A 24,189-nucleotide genomic window follows, 5' to 3' on the forward strand; every position below is an offset into this window, starting at 1 on the left:
CAAAGACCAGAGCGCAGCAAGATAATAGTATTTGATAAATATGTTATTAATGTGTTCTTGTGTCTCCCCAGCTGGCCGGAGGTATTCTCGATATAACTGAGGTCCGGCAGGGGAAGTAAGAATTTATGGGCTGGCGCAGTGTTTCCAGAGGAAGAGGAGGAGTCTATCTCTCATAGTGGCTGTCCTGAAAGACTACTGGAAAAGACGTTACCGGTAAGCGTAACTCTAATTTTTATACTGTATGTCATTGTACAGAATGCAGAATCTCTTAATCAGCTATATTCCAAGCTGCATAGGGAGGCTGAGAAAATAAAAAAATGGAAATCTGTTTTTGAACTTGAAATGAAGGAAAAGGAATCAAAACTACAGGAAAAAAGAAAAATTTCAGATGCTCAGCAAAAGAGCATTAAAGAGTTGCAAGTAAGTCGAGGCAGCAGGTGTGTTTCTTTTGATACATGAGAATTGAGGTCAAGAAGTTTTATGACATGCATATTACATTGTATTGCTTTTTAATTGTGGAATAATGTTTCATTTGCACACATTTTTTTCTGATAGGTGAATGTAAGCTGAACTAAATGATACTTTGTTTAAAAGTAAACCCTCATTTTAGGCAGATGCCACTTAAAATGACTACCAAGAAGTAGATTGCATTAAACTGCCAATACAGCTGAAGGCACTACAGACAGGTTACTGAATGGAGAGGGAAACAAAATAAAATGAGTGAATGAGAAAGGTGAAGGTAAAGTGAGCCCAAACTTTGTTTAGCCTATTGGTAGAAAATGGAAAGCTACTACACACCGATTAGTACAAATCAGAACACCTGAGTATCTCCTAAAAGGAAACATCCCACATTTGCAGCCATATATGCATGATAATGAATGATAAATGAATGAAAAACTAAAATTTGCAACCATAGTTTATTTTCATAACGCAGCACTGTGATGCATCAATTTTAGTGCAAAAAACATCACACAAAAAAGTTTATATTCTAAAATACCCAGTATCCACTTTGTGAAAACTGTGAATAATAGTAGTTCAAGTGTCTATTATAAATTCACATAATCCACAAATATACAGGTGCAGCTCAAAAAAATTGAATATCATCAAAAAGTTAATTTATTTCAGTAATTCAATTCAAAAAGTGAAGCTCATATATTTTATATAGATGCATTACACACACAGTGATATTTTTAAAGCATTTCTTTCTTTTAATTTGATGATTATGAATACAGCTAGTAAAAACCCCAAATTTTGTATCTCAGAAAATTTGAATATTACATAAGACCAATAAAATAAAGGGTTTTTAATACTGAAATGTTGGCTTACTGAAAAGTATGTCCATGTACAGTATAGTATGCACTCAATACTTGGTCGAAGCTCCTTTTGCATGAATTACTGCATCAATGTGACGTGGCATGGAGGCGATCAGCCGGTGGTACTGCTGAGGTGTTATGGAAGCCATGATAGTGGCCGTCAGCTCGTCTGCACTGTTGGGTTTGGTGTCTCATCTTCCTCTTGACAATACCCCACAGATTCTCTATGGGGTTTAGGTCAGGTGATGATACCATGATCATTAAACCAGGTATTGGTACTTTTGTCAGTGTGGGCAGGTACCAAGTCCTGCTTGAATCTTAAATCCAACCCAACAATGCAGAGGAGCTGAAGGTTGCTATCAAAGCAACCTGGGCTTCCATAACACCTCAGCAGTGCAACAGGCTGAATGCCTCCATGCCACACCGCATTGATGTAGTAATTCATGAAAAATAAGCCCCGACCAAGTATTGATATAGTGCATATTATACCGTACGTAGAGAATTTTCAGTAAGCCAACATTTCTGTATTAAAAATCCTTTTTCTCTTACGTTCACCGACTGACAGCTCCTCTTAGACCATTGGGTTGTTGCGCCACCTTCAGGAGAGGACTAGGCATAACATGTTAACATGTAATAATAAAACTATAACTTTCTAGTCCACCCAAGGGGCGGTCCCTTAGGTAACAACCCCACAGCCTGCATTGAAGCTTCAGTTTTTTTTTCTGTCTAGTGAAGAAGGACCTAGGAACCCTGCGGGCCCATCGGTCCATGTTTTTTTTCTGCAAAAGCTTTGCTTTTTGCGTAAGATTAAATATCCTGTGATCTGCTATCAACAGCCGGCTGGGTGACAGGCTGGATACTCTTATCCTTGTAGTCTCCCCAGTCTAGCCAGCGAGCGTGTGGAGACCAGAGCTCCGTGCTGGGTCGGCCACAACATGCCTCAGCTCCAGAGGCGGTCAGTGAGCGTAATTGCTCTGGGGCACACATATGACCGGGCTACTGATGTCTGCATCACAGTGTGCCGGGCCAGCAGCCACCCCATACTGATCGGAGAGTGGGTCTGTGATGGAATGTCTCCCAGCTCTGCAGGACTGGTAAGTACAGAGCTCCCTGCCTTGGTGGGGCTGAGTAGCTGGGCATTCCCTGGGAGGTCAATTCGGGGGTCCCTCACCTCCCTCTCCCTGTCCATATCTTCCCTCCCCCCTTCCCTGTGGGGGATGCTGCATGGGCTGCTGAGCGGCGTGTGTGCCATAGAAAGGGGCTCTCCGGGGGGGGGGGGGGGGGGCTCTTACCTGGAGGGGGGGGGGCTGCGCTTGGCTGGCTGTGCCCTGGATGTGTGTAGGTCTCTCCTTGGGGGGTGTCTGGAGGCTGTGTCTGTTGATCGCTGCAGCACTGTTTCACCGCCATTTCTCTGCTTGTTTTTCACTGTCCCTCGTGGTATATAGTGCTCGGCGGCCATTTTTGGTGGGACCCAGGAGCAGCGTGCTCTGTGGCCATTTTCCTGTAGTTTGGCGGCCATTTTCCCTGTGATTATGTCCTTTATACTGGATGCTCGGTGGCCATTTTCTTGAAGCCTGAACACACTTTTGGTCAGTTTCAGCGCCATTCAGAGCAGCTCTGCGTGGTCTCCTATGCACCTGGGAGCTGACAGGACACAGGCACTATTAGCTGGACAGTGCAGAACCAGTCAGGGTGGTGAGTCCTTTGGGAAAGAGCCCCTCAGCCAGGAACAGTTAGGAGTGTGGGACCATCACTGTCCTAAGTCCTCAACAGGTGGCAGACAGGGTAGGGTCAGCATGGCTTCAAAACTGATGTTTCTTCTCCTGAAATCCAGGCAATTGCAACCGGTTCGCCTGCAGACAGTGCAGTGCCTCTGGACGCTTTGTCAGCAGTCCTTAATTCGTTCATTGCCAATATGGAGGCGGTGCGTGAGCGCAAAGGTGGTAAAAAACGGCCCCTGCCCTCCATCCTCCTGGGAGAGCTCTGAAGCAGACTCGGGCCCTGCTGAGGCTGGTGACCCCTGTTCTGTCGTTTCAGATGACCCTGACCAGGACCGATGGGACAGTGAGGATGAGTCACCGTCCGGGTCCGTGCGCGACAAAGCCCTTGTTGGAGCACTTATCACAGCTGTGCGTGATACCCTGAAGATTCAGGAGCCAACAGATCCTTTGCTGATGTAACGGCTCTTTTTGGGTCCCATAAGCCAGCCCGTTCACCTAAGGTGTTCCTGTACCTGACTTATTTTGACAAATTCATTTACAAGGAATGGAGTGGACCGCAACGGGCTTTTTCGGTCCCCAAATATATGGCGGTGCGTTACCCCTTTGAGGAGAGCCTTCTCAAAAAGTGGTCGGCTCCTCCGGTCGTGGACCCCCCAGTATCCAGGTTAAACAAAGTAACCACGATCCTGGTAAAGGGGACTCCTGCCTTTTAAGGACCCCACGGACAGGAAGGCAGAGGCAGTGTCTCGTTCCTTGTTTACGGTTGTGGGGTCAACTATGCGACCAGTACTGGCATCTGCACTTGTGTTGCAGACACTCACAGAGTGAGCAGAACTTTTGCACTGCGAATTGGGAGAGCAACAGGCCTCTCCTGTCTGCGTGGAACTAGCAGACCAATTAGTGCAAGGCCTTAAGTACATTTGTGATGTGGCCCTGGACACTCTCCCCCCTGTTGTCCAGGGCTTCAGTGTCGGCAGTGGTGTGGAGGCGCCTGATTTGGCTAAAATGCTGGTCTGCTGACCAGCCATCTAAGAAAGCCCCGACGGATCTTCCCTTCCTTGGCAACCGGCTCTTTGGAGTCTCATTGGATGACATTATAAAAAATGCCACAGGTGGTAAGAGTACTCTACTCCCACAGGCCAGGAAGGCTAAGGAGCCACGCCGTAGGCAAGGGCCCTCATTTTCCACTCACAAGTAGCTTTTTCGTCCGCCCGGGGGTTTCGGTGAAGCGTCCCCAGCCCGACAGGGCGACCTCTGAAAGACCAAAGCGTCCCTGGAATCGCAAGCCTGCGAGCAAAAGTGCTACCGCATGAAGGTTTGCCCCTGCCCGCAACACGGGTGGGGTGGGGGGGGTCGCCTACGGGAGTTTGCAGCCTTGTGGGCCTCTCGGCTGTCCGACCAATTGGTCTGCGATCTGATTTCCTCCGGCTACAAGATAGAATTTGTCTCTTGGCCACAAAACAGATTTTTTTCCCTCCAGCATACCCGTACTCCCGGCTCGCCGGGAGGCCCTATTGGGGGCAGTAAGGGACCTGCTGAGTCGCGGGGTGATGGGTACCTGTTCCGGAATCAGAACGTTTCCAGGGGTTCTACTCAAACTTGTTCGTAGTCCCCAAAAAAGGAAGGGGTACGTCCAATCTTGGACCTAAAAGCCCTCAATTACTTTGTAAAACAGAGGTTCAGAATGGAATCAGTTTTCTCAGTAGTCGCTCAGAGTTAGAGGCGGATGCGTTGATCACCATGCAGAGCATGCAGGAATTTGGGTGGCTGTTGAACCTAAAGAAGTCAGTGATTGTACCGACTCAGTGCTTGGAGTACCTAGGCTTACTGCTGGACTCCATGGAAGCGAGATCGTTTCTCCCTTCAGGCAAGCTGCAGGCTCTCAGAGCCGCTGTAAAACTGCTGATGAACTGCAGGTGATCGTCGCTGCACTTCTGCATGCGAGTGCTGGAACTCATGGTGGTCTCCTTCGAGGCGGTACCGTACGCCCAGTTTCACACCAGAGTCCAGCAGAAGGAGATTTTTACAAAATGGGACAAATCTCCATTGTCCCTGGATTGGCAGATTCAGGTGAGCCAGTTAGTCAGGGATTCCCTGCTCTGGTGGCTGAGGTCCGCAGGCACTTCGGTCCAGGAAGTCCTTCTTACTTCTGAAAGGGATAGTGATCACAACGGATGTCGGCCTAACCGGCTGGGGTGGAGTAATGGGAGTTCAGTCAACCCAGGGCCTCTGGTCGGTGGAGGAATCCAAGTTGCTGATCAATCTGCTCGAGCTGAGAGCGATTAGGCCATGCCCCTCCACATGGTCGATAAGACTTTTAGGGCGTCCGATCAGGATCAAGTTAGACAACTCCACGGCGGTGGCATATGTCAGTCACCAAGGAGGAACAAGAAGCTCGGCCGCCGCACAGTAGGTCGCTCACATCCTTCAGTGGGCAGAGCAACATGTACCGGCCCTGTCGGCCATTTACATCCCGGGAGTGGAGAACTGGCAGGCTTAATATCTAAGCCGCCAGATGCCGGACCCAGGAGAATGGACGTTGCATCCGAAGGTGTTCAGGCTACTGTGCCTGTGATGGGGCACACCAGACGTGGATCCTCTGGCCCCCCGTCTCAATCGGAAGGTGCTGAGATTCGTGTCCAGGACAAGAGATCCTTGGGCAGGTGTGTCAGATGTGCTGGTGGCTCTGTGGGATCAGTACCAGCTGATCTATGCCTTTCCTCCGCTGAAACTGTTACCACATATGCTCCGCAGAGTGGAGGCCGCAGGGATTACAGTAATACTGATTGCCTCAGATTGGCCCCAGCGTCCCTGGTAGGCAGACCTAGTGCGCCTGGTGGCAGACGCCCTCTGGCGACTGCCATTATGAGAAGACCTTCTGTCTCGAGGTCCGACTCTCCATCCTGTTTTACCATCGCTGGTTTTAACGGCATGGCTATTGAGAGCCAGGTGTTGACTGGGGTCTTTCGAATTCGGTGATCCCAACTATGCTGAGAGCACGGAATTCTTCTTCCCGGAAGATTTAACATCGTACCTGGAAGACCTACATCTCCATGTGTGAGGACAAAGGATGGCGTCCGTGCTCCTTTTCTATATCCAGGATCCTGCTGTTTCTACAGCAAGGAGTAGACCAGAACTTGGCTTTAAGCACCATTAAAGGACAAATCCGATTTGGCTGTCTCTTTTTCAGTGACCCCTGGCGTCTCACTCTCTAGTGAGCACTTTTGTTCAAGGGCTCCGACATGTAGTTCCTCCGGTGTGTCCACCGTTATCCCCATGGGATCTGAACCTGGTGTTATCGGCTCTTCAAAAACCGCCATTTGAAAATACCAGAGAGATCCCTCTGTTGACTCTTTCCCAGAAAGTGGTCTTTCTAGTTGCCATTACTTTGACCAGGAGGGTTTCGGAACAAGCGGTCTTGTCTCGCAAGTCGCCCTATCTGGTTATCCACAAGGATAAGGTCCTGTCGCATCTGCAACCTTTTCTGCCGAAGGTGGTTTCGGCGTTCCATATCAATGGAGACATTGTGTTACCATGTGTTACCATCTCTGTGTCCTAAGCTGACACATCCTAAGGAGGTGGCCCTTCATGCCCTGGACGTGGTTCGGGCTCTGAGGGTCTATTTGTCTGCTATGGCTCCCTTTCGGAAGTCAGACTCCATGTTTGTTTCGGTGTCTGGTCCAGAAAAAGGCATGACGGTCTCGTTGGCCACCATTTCCAGGTGGATCAGACAGATTGTAGTACAGGCCTATGCCTTGAAGGGGCAGGTGCCCCCCCTTTCCGGTCACGGCTCAATCCACAAGGGCATCGGAACATCTTGGGCCTTCTGACATCAAGCACCTGTTGCTCAAGTGTGTAAAGCGGCGACTTGGTCGTATGTTCACACTTAGGAAATTCTACAAGGTAGATGTCAGTGCATTGGCTGATGCCTGTTTTGCTGGCAAAGTTTTGCAGGCAACGTTATAATTGCAATTGCACTTACGTTTTTTCCATTTTTTTTTGGTAAAAATGCAATACCTTTAAGTAATGCACTGTTGCATTTGTTACCGCAGTTCTGGTGCAGTTTGGAGGTAATGCCTCTCAGTTGAGGAGCACCCGTTTTTTTGTGAGTAAAAAAGTTTTGGTTATTCCCACACACTGTTGTTTTTGTGGGTAAAGTTTTTATACTAGTTCCCACATGCCATTGTGGGTGAAGTTTTATGCTGTTTTCCCACCCCTCGTTTTGGCACTGCTTGGGGACGTCCCAATGGTCTAAGAGAGGAGCTGTGTCAGTCGGTGAACTACAGAGAAAAGGATTTTATGGCGAGTACAAAAAATCTGGTCTTATGTAATATTATAATTTTCTGAGATACAGATTTTGGGGTTTTCACTAGCTGTAAGCCATAATCATCAAAATTTAAAAAAAAGAAAATAAATGCTTGAAATATATCACACTGTGTAAAACGCCTCTATATAAAAGATATGAGTTTCACTTTTTGAATTGAATTACTGAAATTAACTTTGATATTCAAATTTTTTGAGATGCACCTGTATGTACTTCCAAACCTACATGCATTATGCCAAGAAGTCCTCAAAAACCACACCTATGTGGAATGTGAATCCCAATGTTCCCAACAGACAGGAACTTGCCCCAAATATGCCTCTCTTTTTACAAATAGGCATATAATCGCTTTATTGAAGATCACAACTACTGGCGGTCCCCAGGTGAGCTCCTCATCCACTCTTCAATCGCACTTGATACCCTGGTACTCTCACATAAAAAATATATAAAACACACCCCAATAGTGCAGCAAGTTCCAGATTATTTTACTAAAAAGGAATCTTACTTACAAGAGCAGGCAAACGATGTGCATATCTAAAATCTTTGAAGCAATGGATGCAAAAATGACAATCCCTGTGACGCTATGGAAACGAATGCTCCGGATCTTCAGTAGACATCACTTCTGATTGCTGCTAAGCCGCGCCCCACGTGTTTTGTAATATCTTACTTTTTTAAGAGTATCACCTGGAGACCATCAATAGTTTTTGATCTCCATTTAACCACTTCTTCCCCAGAAGATTTTCCCCTTAATGACCAGGCCATTTTTTGCAATACAGTGCTGCGTCACTTTAACTGACAGTTGCGCGATCGTTCGATGCTGTACCCAAACAAAATTGACGTCAGTTTTTTTTCCCCACAGATAGAGCTTTCTTATGGTGATATTCGATCACCTCACCTCTGCGTTATTTTTTTATGCAACAAAGAGCGTCAATTTTGATAAAAAAAAACAATCATTTATACTTTTTTGCTATAATAAATATCCCCCAAAAAATGTAAAAAAAATGTAATTTCTTCATCAGTTTAGGCCAATATATTAAAAAAAAAAAATCCCAATAAGCGTATATTGATTGGTTTTTGTTATTATTATATATTTTTTTTACTAATAATGGCGGCGATATGCGATTTTTAGCAGGACTGCAGCATTATGACGGACAGATCGGACACTTGACACATTTTTGGGATCATTGACATTTAATGCAGCGATCAGTGCTATAAAAATCCACTGATTACTGTGTAAATGTCACTGGTAGGGAAGGGGTTAGCACTAGGGGGCGATCAAAGGGTTAAATGCGTTCCCTCGTGAGTGTTTCTAACTGTGGGGGATGTGACTGACTAGAGAAGGAGACATATCACTGTTCCTAACTAGTAGGGACAGACGATCTGTACTTACTCTCCTGTCAGAACAGAAATTTTTGTGTTTATACACACACACACACACACATATCCCCCTTCTGGCTCTAGTGCCCACGATCACGTCCTGCCGGTCATGTGCATTGGATACCCTGCCGTGAAGGTAGCAGCCGCGCTTCTGGCAGTGCACGCAATGCCTGCAATTGCTGTTTAAAGGGCCGTCTTACAGATACGGCGATTTACGAGAACGATCCGGCCTGCCGCAGTATAATGACAGCGGCTGGTCGGCTAGTGGTTTAAAGCAATATATGCCTATCTGTAAAAAGAGAGGCATATATTTGGGGGGAGTTCCTGTCTGCTGGCAGGGGTGACTCTTGTTGAGCAGTGGAGGTGGTTTTGAAGACTTCTTGGCATAAAACTAGTTTTGAAAGCACATATATTTGTGGATTATGTGAATTTATAATGGACAAGCAAATTACTACTTTTTCACACTGGCTGTTTTATAATATAAACTATATTATCCCTGCATTTTAGAAAGACACTATGGCTGCACATTGTAATTCTTCATTAATTTCAGGATATTAGGGTTTATAATGTGGCAGTGGTGTATTTAGATAAAAGTTGTATGGTGGCCACCTTTTTAAAGTCAAATAACACTTCAGTATACGTATAGTACATGTACAATTAAAAAGAGAGGAAGAAGGGAAGATGAGGGAGGTACGAAAAGACAGAAAGAGGATAGAAAAGGGGAGAGGTGAAAAGATAGGAGAAAGAGGGGGGGGGGGTGGTTTAAGGGGGGGGGGGGGTTGGAGTGAGGGAGGAAGGGAAGATGTAGGGAAGAGAGAGATAAGGGGAAGACAAGGCATAACAAAACAAGAAGAAAAAGAGAGACCGTTATGAAGTGGAGGATGAAAGGATATCTGCAGGGAAGAAAAGTTTTTATCTCACTTAGTTTGACACATCCCACTCAAAATATATACACCTAGGGATCATTGATTCCATTATAGTAATCCAGTACACTTCCCCCTTGCTCAGAAAATAAAAACAATCTCCTGTCCTAATAGGATTATTGCTCTACTCTATAATATGATCAATTACAAAATGTCTGCTCACGTTTGTATTTTTGTTTGTTCTAATGTTAGAGAGGTGATACCTAACGCAATCGCATAATGTGGTTCTTCCCAAATCTGTTTAAAATGAGTCGTGCAGGAGATGATGTACAACACATTTCTTTTGACAATTCATTAGTTATTTTTCAACAGAACACCCATTACTGTATGAAAATCTCCTAGGTAGGCACAACGTAAACAGGAGTTCCAGCAATTCTACATCCTTGGAATACATTTGTTGCGCTAAATATCACAATCAAAATGAATAGCAGCTAAGACATAATTGTTGGATACAATAAAAAGATATTAAAAAGGGTGTAACGCTCATTAGCAATACATAACAAATGTAAAGTTTTTATAATAGAGTTCATGATAAAAGTTCGTTCATGAAAAAAAGGTAGAACCATTCAAGATGACAACCACCAAAAACTTCTAATGTGCAAAGTCCACCATGAAAAATAAATAAGGTAAGAAACCCATCACCTTCACCCAAACACACTGACCCTTACCATCAGTGTATAGGCCATGCACATTGAATTCAGGACGATGGAGATGGCAGACTATCCCAGTTCAAAAAAGGCAATTGATATAATAAAATATCTCAAAGCAATAAATCTTTCACATCTGAAAAGGTGATGGGAGCTGTTCCTCTCGAGCCAAGTGCACCAAATATATTCCAATATACAAATGGTAGCTCAATGATCAAGCAAATATAAAAGGTAGAGGAAGACTGCTAATTGCGTAAACCTCTTTATACCAACATTTATTAAAACTATCTAGAATAAACTCACATTTAATAAATAATAAGCAAGCATTGCAGAGCATACAGTGCTTTTAACCATAAATATGGCCGCCGTCTTGCCGTCCGTCCATGTTCTGCGTCATTTGTCACATGTCACTGACGTCACCTAACGTTTCGTCATCAACATGCGTCTTCAGAGGCGTGGTTGTGACGACGTGGGACAGTGTGTATTTATAGGAAAGGGAGGACCCAACGGACAGAAATTACTTGCGTTCCATATACCGGAAGTAAACAAATATGGACGGAAACCATTAGCGTTCCAAATACCGGAAGTAAACAAATACAAAACCGGCAGTGGCCTCTCACAGGGAGCTACGCTATGGAGCTAAAATATAAATAAGTCCCACAAATGAATAGTGTCACCAGGAACAAAACAAACTTTTAATACATTAATCTGTTAAAAATAACAAATCTATAAGGCCGCGTACACACGGGCGGACTGTTCGCCCAACTTTGTTTGTCAAACAGTTTCGGCAAACAGTCCGCTCAAAATTAGCATGGACGGACATGGCCACACACGAGCGGACTGTTTCAGCGAACTGTTTGACAAACAGTTCGCTCAACTTTTGAAATGAACGGACTCGCCCACGTAAGGCGGAGGCAAATCCGCCCATTTCGAGCGCGTGTACAGGTAGGCGGGGCCCGCGAAGGAGACATCGCGGGCTCCGCCGCCTGGAATGGACTTAAAGGGGAACCCCAACGCCGAAAAAAATCGGCATGGGGTCCCCCCAAAAGTCCACAACAGACCCTTGTCCGAGCACGCTACCCGGCCGGCCAGGAAAGGGGGGGGGAGCGAGCGCGCCCCCCTCCTGAGCCGTACCAGGCCGCGTGCCCTCAACATGGGGGGTGCCTTGGGGAAGGGGGGGTCGCGCGGCCCCCCCACCCCAAAGCACCTTGTCCCCATGTTGATGAGGACAAGGGCCTCTTCCCGACAACCCTGGCCGTTGGTTGTCGGGGTCTGCGGGCGGGGGGCTTATCGGAATCCGGGAGCCCCCTTTAAGAAGGGGGCCCCCGGATACCGGCCCCCCACCCTATGTGAATGAGTATGGGGTACAATGTACCCCTACCCATTCACCTGTGAAATAAAGTACAAAAAAAAACACAACACAGAGAAAAAATATTTTATTGCACAGCTCCGGGGGTCTTCCGTCTTCGGGGGTCTTCTCGCCGGACTCCTCCGCTATGTTCGTGTAGCTCTTTTACTAGCGGAGGAGCCCGGCTTTCTTCCTCCCCGCCGCCGGCCTCTTCTCCCGACTTCGGGGGTCTTGTCCCCCTCTTCGGTTCTTCTGCCCGGCCACCGCGCCTTCTTATAGCTCTTTTACAGGCGGTGGCCCGGTCTTCTGTCGCCGCTGCCTTCCGTTCTTCTGTCGCCGCCTTCGGTTCTTCTGCCGGGCCACCGCGCCTTCTTGTAGCTCTTTTACAGGCGGTGGCCCGGTCTTCTGTCGCCACTGTCGCCGTCGCCGTCGCCGCCTTCCGTTCTTCTTCTTCTTCTTGTTCTTCTTCTTCTTCCCCAGGAGATGTTGACACGTCGCTCTCTCCGGCCGGAATGCCAGAGCCGCGCTGTGCGGTCACTTATATAGTGACAATGGGGCGGTGTCACATGGGTTGGTCACATGGGTTGATGTCACATGGGGACTATGACATCGTAAGGGGGCGGGGTCACCATGTGACCACTCGTGCATGCACATTCACATCCACCAATCCTGGCGCATGGCGCCCTATTTAAAAAGTCTCTGCCTGATACCAGTGCTGGATCGTCTTCAGCTTGTTCCTGATTGCTGTTTGACCTGTTACCTTGCTCCTGACAAACCTGGCTTCCTTGACCATTCTCCTGGATCACCCCTGCCTGTTATCTACCTTTACTGATTATACAGACCTCGGCTTGGATTCTCTACTACGGCTCTGCTTCCCGATTCTGTACCTCGCTGCCAGCCCGTTGCCTACTCTTGACTACGAACTTGCCTTCCGTTTACGTACCTTGTTGCCAGCCAGTTGCCAACCTTTGCCTGTTCCTGACGCTGCAGTGTTCCTGAATCCATTCTTACCTGCCTGGCTTCCGCTGAACAGTTCTGCTGATCAGTCTTCATGCCTTCCTCCGAGAGGATCCTGTATCTCCGAGCTCCAGCATCCTCCGAGAGGATCCTGTATCTCCAAGCTCCAGCCTTCAGCCTGCAGGCACCTGCACCCTTTGTTGCCCCAGCACTCCCTGTCCTCACTACCAGGGGTGTTGGGACCGGAACCATGCAAGAGGCCACCATCAGCATTTTCGGACTCTGCTGTAAGGTACGTGACACCGGCGGCCATTTTCCCAGTGCTTTATGTTCTTATGCTGGAAGCTTGGCGGCCATTTTCTTTGAGTCTGGGCACATTGCTGATTGGTTTCAGTGCCATAAGCAGCAGCTTTGGATGACACAGTGGGAATTCCTCTGCACCGGGGAGCTGACAGAGACCACAGGCACTACTTTCTGGACAGCGCAGAACTAGTCAGGGTGGGGAGTCCTGCGGGAAAGAGCCCCTCAGCCAGCAGCAGTTAGGAGGGTGGGACCATCACTGTCCTAAGTCCCCATGAGGTGGCAGACAACGTAGGGTCTGCATGGCTTCAGATACTGGTGTTTCTTCCCCCGAAATCCAGGCAATTGCAACCGGTTCGCCTGAGGAATAAGCGGTGCCCCTGGATGCTTTGTCGGCGGTCCTCAATTCGTTTGTTGCCAAGATGGAGACGGTGCGCGGGCACAAAGGTGCTATAAAGCGGCCCCTGCCCCCTGTCCTCTGGGGAGTGCTCTGACGCAGACTGGTCCCTGCTGAGGCTTGTGACTCCTGCTGTCGTTTCAGATGACGCTGACCAGGACCATTCGGACAGTGAAGATGAGTCCCCGTCTGGGTCCGTGTGCGATGAAGCACTTGTTGGAGCACTTATCACAGCTGTGTGTGATACTCTGAGGATTCAGGAGCCAGGAGGTCCCTCTGCTGATGTAGCACCCCCTTTTGGGTTCCGTAAGCCAGCCCGTTCACCTAAGGTGTTCCCGTATCTGACTTATTTTGACAAGTTCATTTACAAGGAATGGGGTCGACTACAAGGGACCTTTTTGGTCCCCAAACACATGGTGGCGCATTACCCCTTGGAGGAGAGAATTCTCAAAAAGTGGTCGGCTCCTCCGGTCGTGGACCCCTCAGTATCCAAGTTAAACAAAGTAACCATGATCCCAGTAGAGGGGTCTCCTGCATTTAAGGACCCCATGGGCAGGAAGGCCGAGGCAGTGGCTTGTTTCTTGTTTACGGTTGTGGGGTCAACCATGCGACCAGTACTAGCATCCGCACTTGTGTTGCAGACACTGGTCAAAACTGTTGCTCCGCGAATTGGGGGACCAACAGGCTTCTCCTGTCTGCATGGAACTAGCAGACCAACTAGTGCAAGGCCTTAAGAATGTTTGTGACGTGGCCCTGGATAGCCTCCCTCTGTCATCCAGGGCTTCAGTGTCAGCAGTGGTGCTGAAAAGCTGGTTTGCTGACCAGGCATCCAAGAAAGCCCTGATGGATCTTCCCTTCCTTGGATCTTCCCTTCCAGTGTCAGCATTTGGCTGAAAAGCTGGTCTGCTGACCAGGCATCCAAGAAAGCCCTGATGGATCTTCCCTTCCTTGGCGACCAGCTCTTTGGAGCCTCTTTGGATGACATTATTAAAAATGCCACAGGTGGTAAGAGTACGCTACTCCCACAGGCCAGGAAGGCTAAGGAACCACGCCGTAGGCAAGGGGCCTAATTTTCTGCTCACAAATGGCTTTTTCGTTCGCCCAGAGCTTCGGACAAACGCCCCCAGCCCGACAGGATGACTTCTTGAACCGCAAGCCTAACAAGCCTGTGAGCAAAAGTGCTACCACAAGAAGGTTTTCCCCCACCTGCAACTCGGGTGGGGAGTCGCCTTCGGGAGTTTACAGTCCGGTGGACCTCTCGGCTGTCTGACCAATGGGTCTGTGATCTGATTTCCTCCGGCTACAAGATAGAGTTCCTCTCTTGGCTGCAAAACCGATTCTTCCCTTCCAGCATACCCGTACTCCCGGCTCACCGGGAGGCCCTCTTGGGGGCGGTAAGGGACCTGCTGATTCATGGGGTGATAGTACCTGTTCCGGAATCGTAATGTTTCCAGGGGTTCTACTCAAACCTGTTTGTAGTTCCCAAGAAGGAAGGGGTATGTCCAATCTTGGATCTAAAAGTCCTCAATTACTTTGTGAAAGTACAGAGGTTCAGAATGGAATGAGTTCGCTCAGTAGTCGCTGCACTCCATCAAGGGGAGTCCCTGGAATCCTTAGACATCCAGGATGCATACCTGCACATACCCACAAGCCTCCGGCATCAAAAGTTTCTGCAATTTGCAGTCGGGAAGCCCACTACCAGTTTGTGGCTCTCCCTTTTGGTTTAGAATCAGCCCCCCGAGTCTTTACCAAGGTATTGGCTCCTGTTTTGGTGATGCTACATGGGATCGCGATCGTGGGCTACCTAAACGATCTCCTCTTAAAGAGCATCTTCTGCCTCTGAGTTGGAGGAGGATGTGGCGATCACCATGCAGACTCTGCAGGAATTTGGGTGGTTGTTGAACCTAAAGAAGTCGGTGATCGTACCGACTCAGTGTTTGGAGTACCTAGGCTTGCTACTGGACTCCATGGAAGTGAGTGTTTCTCCCTTCATACAAGCTGCAGACTCTCAGAGCCGCTGTAAAACTGCTGATGAACCGTAAGTGGTCGTTGCTACTCTTCTGCATGTGAGTCCTGGGACTCATGGTGGCCTCCTTCGAGGCAGTACCATATGCCCAGTTCCACACCAGAGTTCTGCAAAAAGAGATTTTGATGAAGTGGGACAAATCTCCGTTGTCCTTTGATTGACAGATCCAGGTGAGCCAGTTAGACAGGGATTCCCTGATCTGGTGGCTGAGGTCCCTGGTACTTCAGTCCGGGAAGTCATTCCTACCTCCGAAATGGACGGTGATCACAATGGACACCAGCCTATCTGGCTGGGGTGGAGTACTGGGAGTTCAATCGATTCAGGGCCTCTGATCGATAGAGGAATCCAAGTTGCTGATCAATCTGCTTGAACTGAGAGCCTCTATCTTTACCAAGGGGCGGTTACCTAAGGGACCGCCCCTTGGTAAAGGTGGCGTAACAACCCAATGGCTAAGAGGAGCTGTGTCAGTCGGTGAATTACAAAGAAAAGGATTTTATGATGAGTACAAAAAATCCTATTTTTTCATGGTTTTATTTTTGTTGATTTTCTATATATATATATATATATATATATATATATATATATATATATATATATATATATATATATATATATATATATATATATATATATATATATATATATATATATATTAGGACTGAAACAACTAATCGATTATGAAATTAATCGATTACTATTTTCATAATCGATTAATCGGCCAGTAAAATAATGGTGTTAAAAAAAAACTAAAATGAGCTCTTGATAGTACAAAAAGAGCAAATAATGGCTACTGTAAAAATATTACTTTCACTGTTCTACAGTAAAAAATAAACCCCTACAGTAGTGATTATCTGCTTTTTTTTCTACTATAAAGGGCTCATTTTCATTTTTTTAACCCCATTATGTTACTAAACGTCTTAGACCTGGTTCACAGCTATGTGTTTATTGGTGCTTTTTGCAGAAATGCACTACAGTTCATTTACATGGTTTCCTATGAGACACGTTCACATCTGAAAGGGTCGGGGACTTTCAACGCAAAATGGTGCTTTATTGGTTCAACATACTTCAATGGAGAAGCTGCAGAAAAAGCATGTAATGCGTTTTTGCAGCAATTTGTGTTTTTTAATCTGCCCAAAAAAATGCAAAAATGCGAATTGCATTAAAATCACATGCACAAAAATCAAAACCTACTGCAAAAAGCACGGCAGAAACAGATCAAAAGCAAACTGCATAGGTGTATACCGAGCCTTATGCTGGCCACACCGATCAATTTTCAGATGAGAATATTCAGACGAAAAATCTTTGTACATTCGCTGAATGAAAGAATTTTGTTTGAAATTTTCACTTGTTTTTTACATTCTGTTTTTAAAATGAATGTAATTTCTGAACGAAAACCACAAACACCGTCTGAGAATTCCTTTTGACTAAGAAGTTTTCTATGATTTCCAAATTTTCCTGTCACTGTGGTTGAAAATGAACGAGAGAGAGAGAGAGAATTATTGGTGTAATTTTCCTTCTGCCCATGGGGGGGGGGGCGCCGTTTCTTGCAACCGTCCTATTATTATTTGAACACTATTGGTGTTGTCATAAGTCACACACACTCTTCCTCTTGTAGATTTGTTATTTTTAACAGATTAATGTATTTCAAGTTTTTGTTTTGTTCCCGCTGAAACTATCATTTGTGGGACTTATTTATATTTTAGCTCCATAGCGTAGCTCCCTGTGAGAGGCCCCTTCTGGTGTTGTATTTATTTACTTGCGGCATTTGGAACGCTAATAATTTCCCTTCGTATTTGTTTAAGTTCCGTCCATATTTGTTTACTTCCGGTATTTGGGAAGCAAGTAATTTCCTTCCGTTGGGTCCTCCCTTTCCTATAAATACACGCCATCTCATGTCACAACCCCTGAAGACACATGTTGATGACGAAACGTTGGGTGATGTGTGACGAATGATGCGGAACGTGGACTGGCGGCTAGACGGCGGCCATCTTTATGGTTAGACGCGCTGTATGCTCTGCAATGTTTGCTTATTATTTATCAAATGTGAGTTTATTCTACTTTGTTTTAATAAATGTTGGCATAAAGATGTTTGTGCAATGAGTGTTCTTCCTCTATCTTTATATTTGCATGATCATTGAGCTACCGTTTGTATATTGGAATATACTTGGTGCACTTGGCTCGAGAGGAACAGCTCCCATCACCTTTTCAGATGTGAAAAAATTTATTTCTTTGGTATATTTTATTATATCGATTTGCTTTTTGAACTGGGATAGACTGCCATCTCCATCGTCCTGAATTCAATGTGTATGGCCTATACACTGGTCAGTGTGTTTGGGTGAAAGTGATGGGTCTCTTACCTCTTTCATTTTTCATGGTGGACTTTGCACATTAGAAGTTTTTGGTGGTTGTCACCTTGAATAATCATACATCCTTGTGGTGGTCTTTGAGTTTAACTAGGAGACTTCATACATCCTAGGGTTGATAACTGTTGAAGTGTGTATACACTTTTTGGGCCCCTCTGTATAAAGTTTCTTTAACCACTTAACAACCGGCCTATAGCCGAATGATGGCTACAGGGCGGTTGTTTAACTCTGGGAGGACGTCATATGACGTTTTCCCAGAATTCCGCTCTCGCGTGCCCCCTGGGGCGCGCACTCGAGAGCATCCATGACCGCCGGGTCCACAGGGCCCGGCGGATCACGGTAAACGGCCGCTGATCGCGGCCGTTTACCACGTGACGGAGCGATCACTTGTAAACAAACCAACGTCATGTTATGATGCCGTTCCTCCCTCCCCCTCTCTGTACCGATCGGTACAGCGGAGGGGGAAGAGATCGGTGTCAGCAGTGCCCACATCGCTGCTCACCGAAATGTAGCCCCTCAATTCCCTGCCAATACTCTGCAATGCCTGCCAATACTCTGCAATACCCGCAATACTCTGCAATACCAGCCAATACTCTGCAGTACAATTCCAGCCAATACTCTGCAATACCCTGCCAGTACTCTGCAATACCCTGCCATAAATTGCCATACCTGGAGATACCCAGCCATACTCGGAGATACCCAGCCATAGACATCCCCTCCCACCGCCCTGCGGTGCTTCTACCAACTCGCCAATATGATCAAAGCCAGAATCTTTTTTATTTTTTTATTTCAGGCTTCCCAGCTTAGAGGTGAGATGCAGGGTCTTATTGACCCCATATCTCACTGTAAAGAGGACCTGTCATGCCATATTCCTATTACAAGGGATGTTTACATTCCTTGTAATAGGAATAAAAGTGATCAAAAAATTTATTTTTGTGGAAAAAAATGTTAAACTAAAATAAATAAAGTAAAATGAACAATAAATTATTATTATTTTTTTTAAAGCGCCCCTGTCCCCATGTGCTTGCATGCAGAAGAGAACGCATACGTAAGTCCCGCCCACATACGAAAACAGTGTTCGAACCACTGTTGGCTGAATTCGCGTCGCACCCGCCGCAGACTCGCACGGGACCCTTTTTTTGGTCTGCAGCAGAATTCCTGTCCGAGTTTTTTTTTTTTTTTTTGCATTGGTGTCATTTGTGACTGTAATAACTGTTAGGGCAGTTAGGGTTAGCCCCCTTTAGTTCTAAGGTACCCCCTAACCCCCCCAATAAAGGTTTAACCCCGTGATCACCCCCCGTCGCCAGTGTCACTAAGGCTGGGTTCATTTTTTTACAGAATTTTCTGTCTTTTTTCCTTTATAGCACAAAAAATTAAAAACTGAGCGGTGATTAAATACCACCAAAAGAAAGCTCTATTTGTGTGAAAAAAAAGGACACAAATTTCATATAGGTCCAGTGTTGCATGACTGAGTAATTGTCATTCAAAATGTGAGAGCGCCGAAAGCTGAAAATTGGTCTGGTTATTAACCACTTCAGCTCCTGACCAATAAACACCTTAAGGACCAGAGGTCTTTTTCCAATTTCGCACTGCGCTGCTTTAACTGGTAATTGCGCGGTCATGCAATATTGCACCCAAACGAAATTTGCGTCCTTTTCTTCCCACAAATAGAGCTTTCTTTTGATGGTATTTGATTGCCTCTGCGATTTTTTTTTTTTTTTTTTTTTTTTTTTGCGATATAAATGGAAAAAGAGCGAAAATTTAGAAAAAAAAAAAAGATATTTTCTTCTTTTTGTTATAAGAAAAATCGAATAAACAAAATTTTAGTCATACATTGAGGGCAAAATTTTTTCAGCCACATGTCTTTAGTAAAAAAAATGTCAATAAGCGTATATTTTTTGGTTTGCGCAAAAGTTATAGCGTCTACAAACTAGAGTACATTTTCTGGAATTTACACAGCTTTTAATTTATGACTGCCTATCTCATTTCTTGAGGTGCTAAAATGGCAGGGCAGTACAAACCCCCCCCAAATGACCCCATTTTGGAAAGTAGACACCCCAAGGAAATTGCTGATGGGTATGTTGAGCCCATTGAATATTTATTTTTTTTGTCCTAAGGGATTGAATAATGACAAAAAAAAAAAAATTTTTTTACAAAAAGTTGTCACTAAATGATATATTGCTCACACATGCCATGGTTATATGTGGAATTGCACCCCAAAATATATTCCGCTACTTCTCCCGAGTATGGGGATACCACATGTGTGGGACTTTTTGGGAGTCTAGTCGCGCACGGCACCCCGAAAACCAATCACCACTTTCAGGATTTCTAAGGGTGCAAATTTTTGATTTAACTCCTCACTACCTATCAGTTTCGAAGGCCATAAAATGCCAAAATAGCACAAAACCCCCCAAAATGACCCCATTTTGGAAAGTAGACACCCCAAGCTATTTACTGAGAGGCATGTTGAGTCCATGGAATATTTTATATTTTGCCAAAAGTTGCGGGAATATTACAAACTTTATTTTTTTGCACAAAGTTGTCACTAAATGATATATTGCTCACACATGCTATAGGCAGAAGTCAAATTACACCCCAAAATAAATTCTGCTGCTTCTCCCGAGTACGGGGATACCACATGTGGGGGACTTTTTGGGAGCCTAGCCATGTACGGGACCCCGAAAACCAAGCACTGCCTTCCGGATTTAAATATAAAATGCTACCAAAAAAACTGTTAGCGATCGCAGGGATCAGGCCTTACTCTGCGATCGCTGCAGTTATGTGTTTAGTGTTTTGTAAGTGACAGTGATCGATCGATACTGCACTTGGGTGGGCTGGGCAGAGGGGCAAAACGCAGGTGCTAGCAGGTATCTGGGCTGATCCCGCTAACAATGCGTTTTTTTGGAACCCTGAACTGCTGGGGACGCTAGTATAGATCTGATCAGATCAGATATTGATCTGTTCAGATTCTATACCACTACGGGAGGTGTATGCTTTGCGCGTGGGTGTTAGCGGTACTGGCACTAACCTAGCGCTGCCTGGGGCGACGCAGACCCTGACCCTAAAACCTAATTGATATCACCCGCCGGGTGATCAGGGGGTTAAACCTTTATTGGGTAATAAATGGTGGGTGCCCTGATGCTATAAAAAACAAACTAACCAGAGTCACCCGTAACACTTATACGGTGATCAGTGGTGAAAGGGTTAACTAAGGGCAATCAGGGGGTTCAAATTTTTATTAGGTAGTATATGGGGGTCCCTGGCGCTATATAAAAACCTGACGGGGAACCTAAATAACTAACTGGCTAACCAGCATCACCAGTGACACTTATACTGTGATCGCTGGTGAAAGGGTTAACTAGGGGCAATCAGGGGGTTAAAACCATTATTGGGTAGTATATCGGGGTATCTAGCGCTATAAAAACCTGGCGGTGAACCTAAAAAAATAACTAGCTACCTAGCGACAGTAGCGACACTGATGCAGCGATCAGAAAAATTATCGCTTAGTGACACTGGCAAAAGGGGGTGAAAGGGTTAACTAGGGGCAATCAGGATGTTAAAACCATTATTGGGTAGTATATCGGGGTACCTAGCGCTATAAAAACCTGGCGGTGAACCTAAAAAAAGTGTCGCTACTGTCGCTAAGTAGCTAGTTAATGCAGCGATCAGAAAAATGATCGCTTAGTGACAGTGGCAAAAGGTGGTGAAAGGGTTAACTAGGGGCAATCAGGATGTTAAAACCATTATTGGGTAGTATATCGGGGTACCTAGCGCTATAAACACCTGGCGGTGAGCCTAAAAAAAATAACTAGCTACCTAGCGACAGTAGCGACACTGATGCAGCGATCAGAAAAATGATCGCTTAGTGACAGTGGCAAAAGGGGGTGAAAGGGTTAACTAGGGGCAATCAGGATGTTAAAACCATTATTGGGTAGTATATCGGGGTACCTAGCGATATAAAAACCTGGCGGTGAACCTAAAAAAATAACTAGCTACCTAGCGACACTGATGCAGCGATCAGAAAAATTATCGCTTAGTGACGCTGGCAAAAGGGGGTGAAAGGGTTAACTCTAGGGGCAATCAGGGGGTTAAATCTTTATTGGGGGGTGATAGGGGGCTACCCTGGATCTAACACTAACTGCCCTGACAGTTTTTACTTTTACAACTGACACTGAATGCATTGATCAGTAAAGAAATGATCAATGCAATCAGTGACACTGTGACTGGGGGGGGAGGGGGGGCGATCGGGGGGGGGGTTTGTGTACCTATGTGTCAGTGTAGTGTTTTGGTGCACTTACTTTTAGTCTTCTCCTCGTAGTCCGGTCAAAAAGACCGCCCCGAGGAGAATGACATCACTTCCTCCTTCCTGTGTAAACAATACACAGTGGGAGGAAGTTCATAATTGGCCAGGAGCGATCGAGAGGGGGTGGCCAGAAACCAACGGCCATCCCCTCATCACGGATCGCTCCCGGAGGGAAACGGACCGCCGTATCCAGCGGGAGGGGGTCCGATCGGACCCCCCACCCGCTGGAAGGCAGGCACGTACATCTACGTGCTTGTGCCTGCCTGTGCCATTCTGATGACGTATAATGGCAATACGGCGGTCCTTAAGTGATTAAGGGTGTTTAAGTGCCCAGTGGTCAAGTGGTTAAAGGTAGATTTCTAGAAATATTTTCGACATCTACCAATGTGTTTAATGAAATCAGGTGACGTGATGGAGCAAAATGAAGACCTCGTAACACAATCTTAACTTCCTGCGAGGATAGCTCATATCTGAAAGATTCAAAATATTATTTACATACACTATGTGCTCTGTGACTGACAAGATTTTTCTTATTTTTTTGCTCTCGTCTTTTTTTTTTTTTTTTTTTTTTTTTTTTTTATTTGTGGGGCTTGGACCCTTTCGTTTTAATTGTTCAAGTTCACTATTCTTTGAAATATGTCTGTCAATTTCCTCTTATCATTGGCCCTTATCTTTGAACTCATAGAAAATGGGCAAAAACTGACACTTGTACAGGTGTTTATGGGTGTAGAGCTAGTTCTTAAGATAGAATACCCCTTGTAGCAGAGCGTCCCAGAGAGAGCCAGGAAAAGTCATTTTTAGGGTTTATACCTCTCCCAGGCTCCTCTCATACACATTCAGGAGTCTGTGATCCAGTTCGGGTCTTGGTCCTTCTCCCCAGGCTAATTTAGGCTCACCTGAGCAGACAGCCTTTGCTCTCTGCCTGGGATGTACACACAAAGTTGGTCTGTGAAGACAGTAAGGTTGGTAAAACCTGTTAAGCAGTTCTTTGTAGAGACTTACATGTGTTAGGCTTGTTCAGCCTGGTAGCGAGGGCCTGCAGATTGTATAGCTAGAGCCGTGACACGGCTAGGTTTTTTGTGTTTTGCTACTTTGCCCTTTATTTTGTTTTCTGGAGCACTGTACAGAAACCTGTATATGGACTTGTATATACCACAAATAAACACAGCACTGTTGGTCACTTCATCTCTGGATTTGGTATCTGTGCCTGAGAAACTGCTCATCCCAGGGAGCTTTATACCTGCTACCTGTCCCCCAGGTTACACCCTGTTCAGGGCCGGACTTACCAATGGGCTTGACTGGGTTCAAGCCCATGGGCCCCACCCAATAGGGTGGCCCCACGGGCCCTGCTGAGATACATAGTCGAGTGTACTCAGCTCCGCTCACAGTCACGCCTAGTCCCGCCCCATGATGGACATAACACAGGGACTGTGCATGACTGTGAGCCAAATCAAGGACCCGAGAGCCACCGAGAGGACCCGAGAGCTGCTGAGATACAGAGGACTCTATCTCTGAGGTGGCATTTTTAAACTTCAAGACTGCAATGACAGGGCTGTAAATGACAAGGCTACACTGACAAGGCTGCAATGACACTGGACAAGGCTGCAGATGGACACTGATAAGGCTGCATTGATGGGCATTTAGAAGTTTTTTCCTTAACCACTTGCTTAAAAGGGCACTTAAACCCCCCTCCTGCCCAGACCAATTTTCAGCTTATGCACTTTGAATGACAATTGTGTGGCCATACAACACCGTACCCAAATGAAATTTTTAGCATTTTTTTTCCCACAAATAGAGCTTTCTTTTGGTGGTATTTAATTACAGTTGGGAGTTTTATTTTTTGCTAAACAAACAAAAAAAGATGCAAAAAAAAATAAAAAAAATAAATCATCTTTAATAGTTTGTTATAAATTTTTGTAAACAGGTAATTTTTCTCCTTCATTGAAATGCGCTGATGAGGTGGCACTGGTGGGCACTGATAGGCACAGTTAAGGCAACACTAATAGGCACAAATAAGGTGGCACCGATAGGCACAGATAAGGCAGTACTGATGGGCACAGATAAGGCGGCACTGATGGGTGGCACTAAGGGGCACTGATAGGTGGCACTGATACGTGGCTCTGATAGGCGGCACTGATGGGCACTGGTAGATGACACTGATGGGCACGGATATGTGGCACTGAGGTGCAGCAA

The 24,189-nt window shown here is 45.9% G+C and overlaps 1 protein-coding gene across 1 annotated transcript in view; it reads left to right on the forward strand.

Annotated features, from left to right (window-relative positions):
- The first annotated feature begins 259 nt into the window (after window positions 1–259).
- Window positions 260–24,189, forward strand: part of SYCP1 (synaptonemal complex protein 1) — a 149,262-nt gene continuing 125,332 nt past the window's right edge. The window contains exon 1 of the mRNA XM_077484458.1: window positions 260–420. Coding sequence (XP_077340584.1) covers window positions 343–420 — 78 coding nt within the window. The 5' untranslated portion in view covers window positions 260–342. The remainder of the gene's footprint in view (window positions 421–24,189) is intronic.

The sequence above is a fragment of the Lithobates pipiens genome, unplaced genomic scaffold (genome assembly GCF_037356315.1).
Source record: "Lithobates pipiens isolate NorthernLeopardFrog02 unplaced genomic scaffold, aLitPip1_a1.2 Scaffold_16, whole genome shotgun sequence".
NCBI classification, from domain to species: Eukaryota; Metazoa; Chordata; class Amphibia; order Anura; family Ranidae; genus Lithobates; species Lithobates pipiens.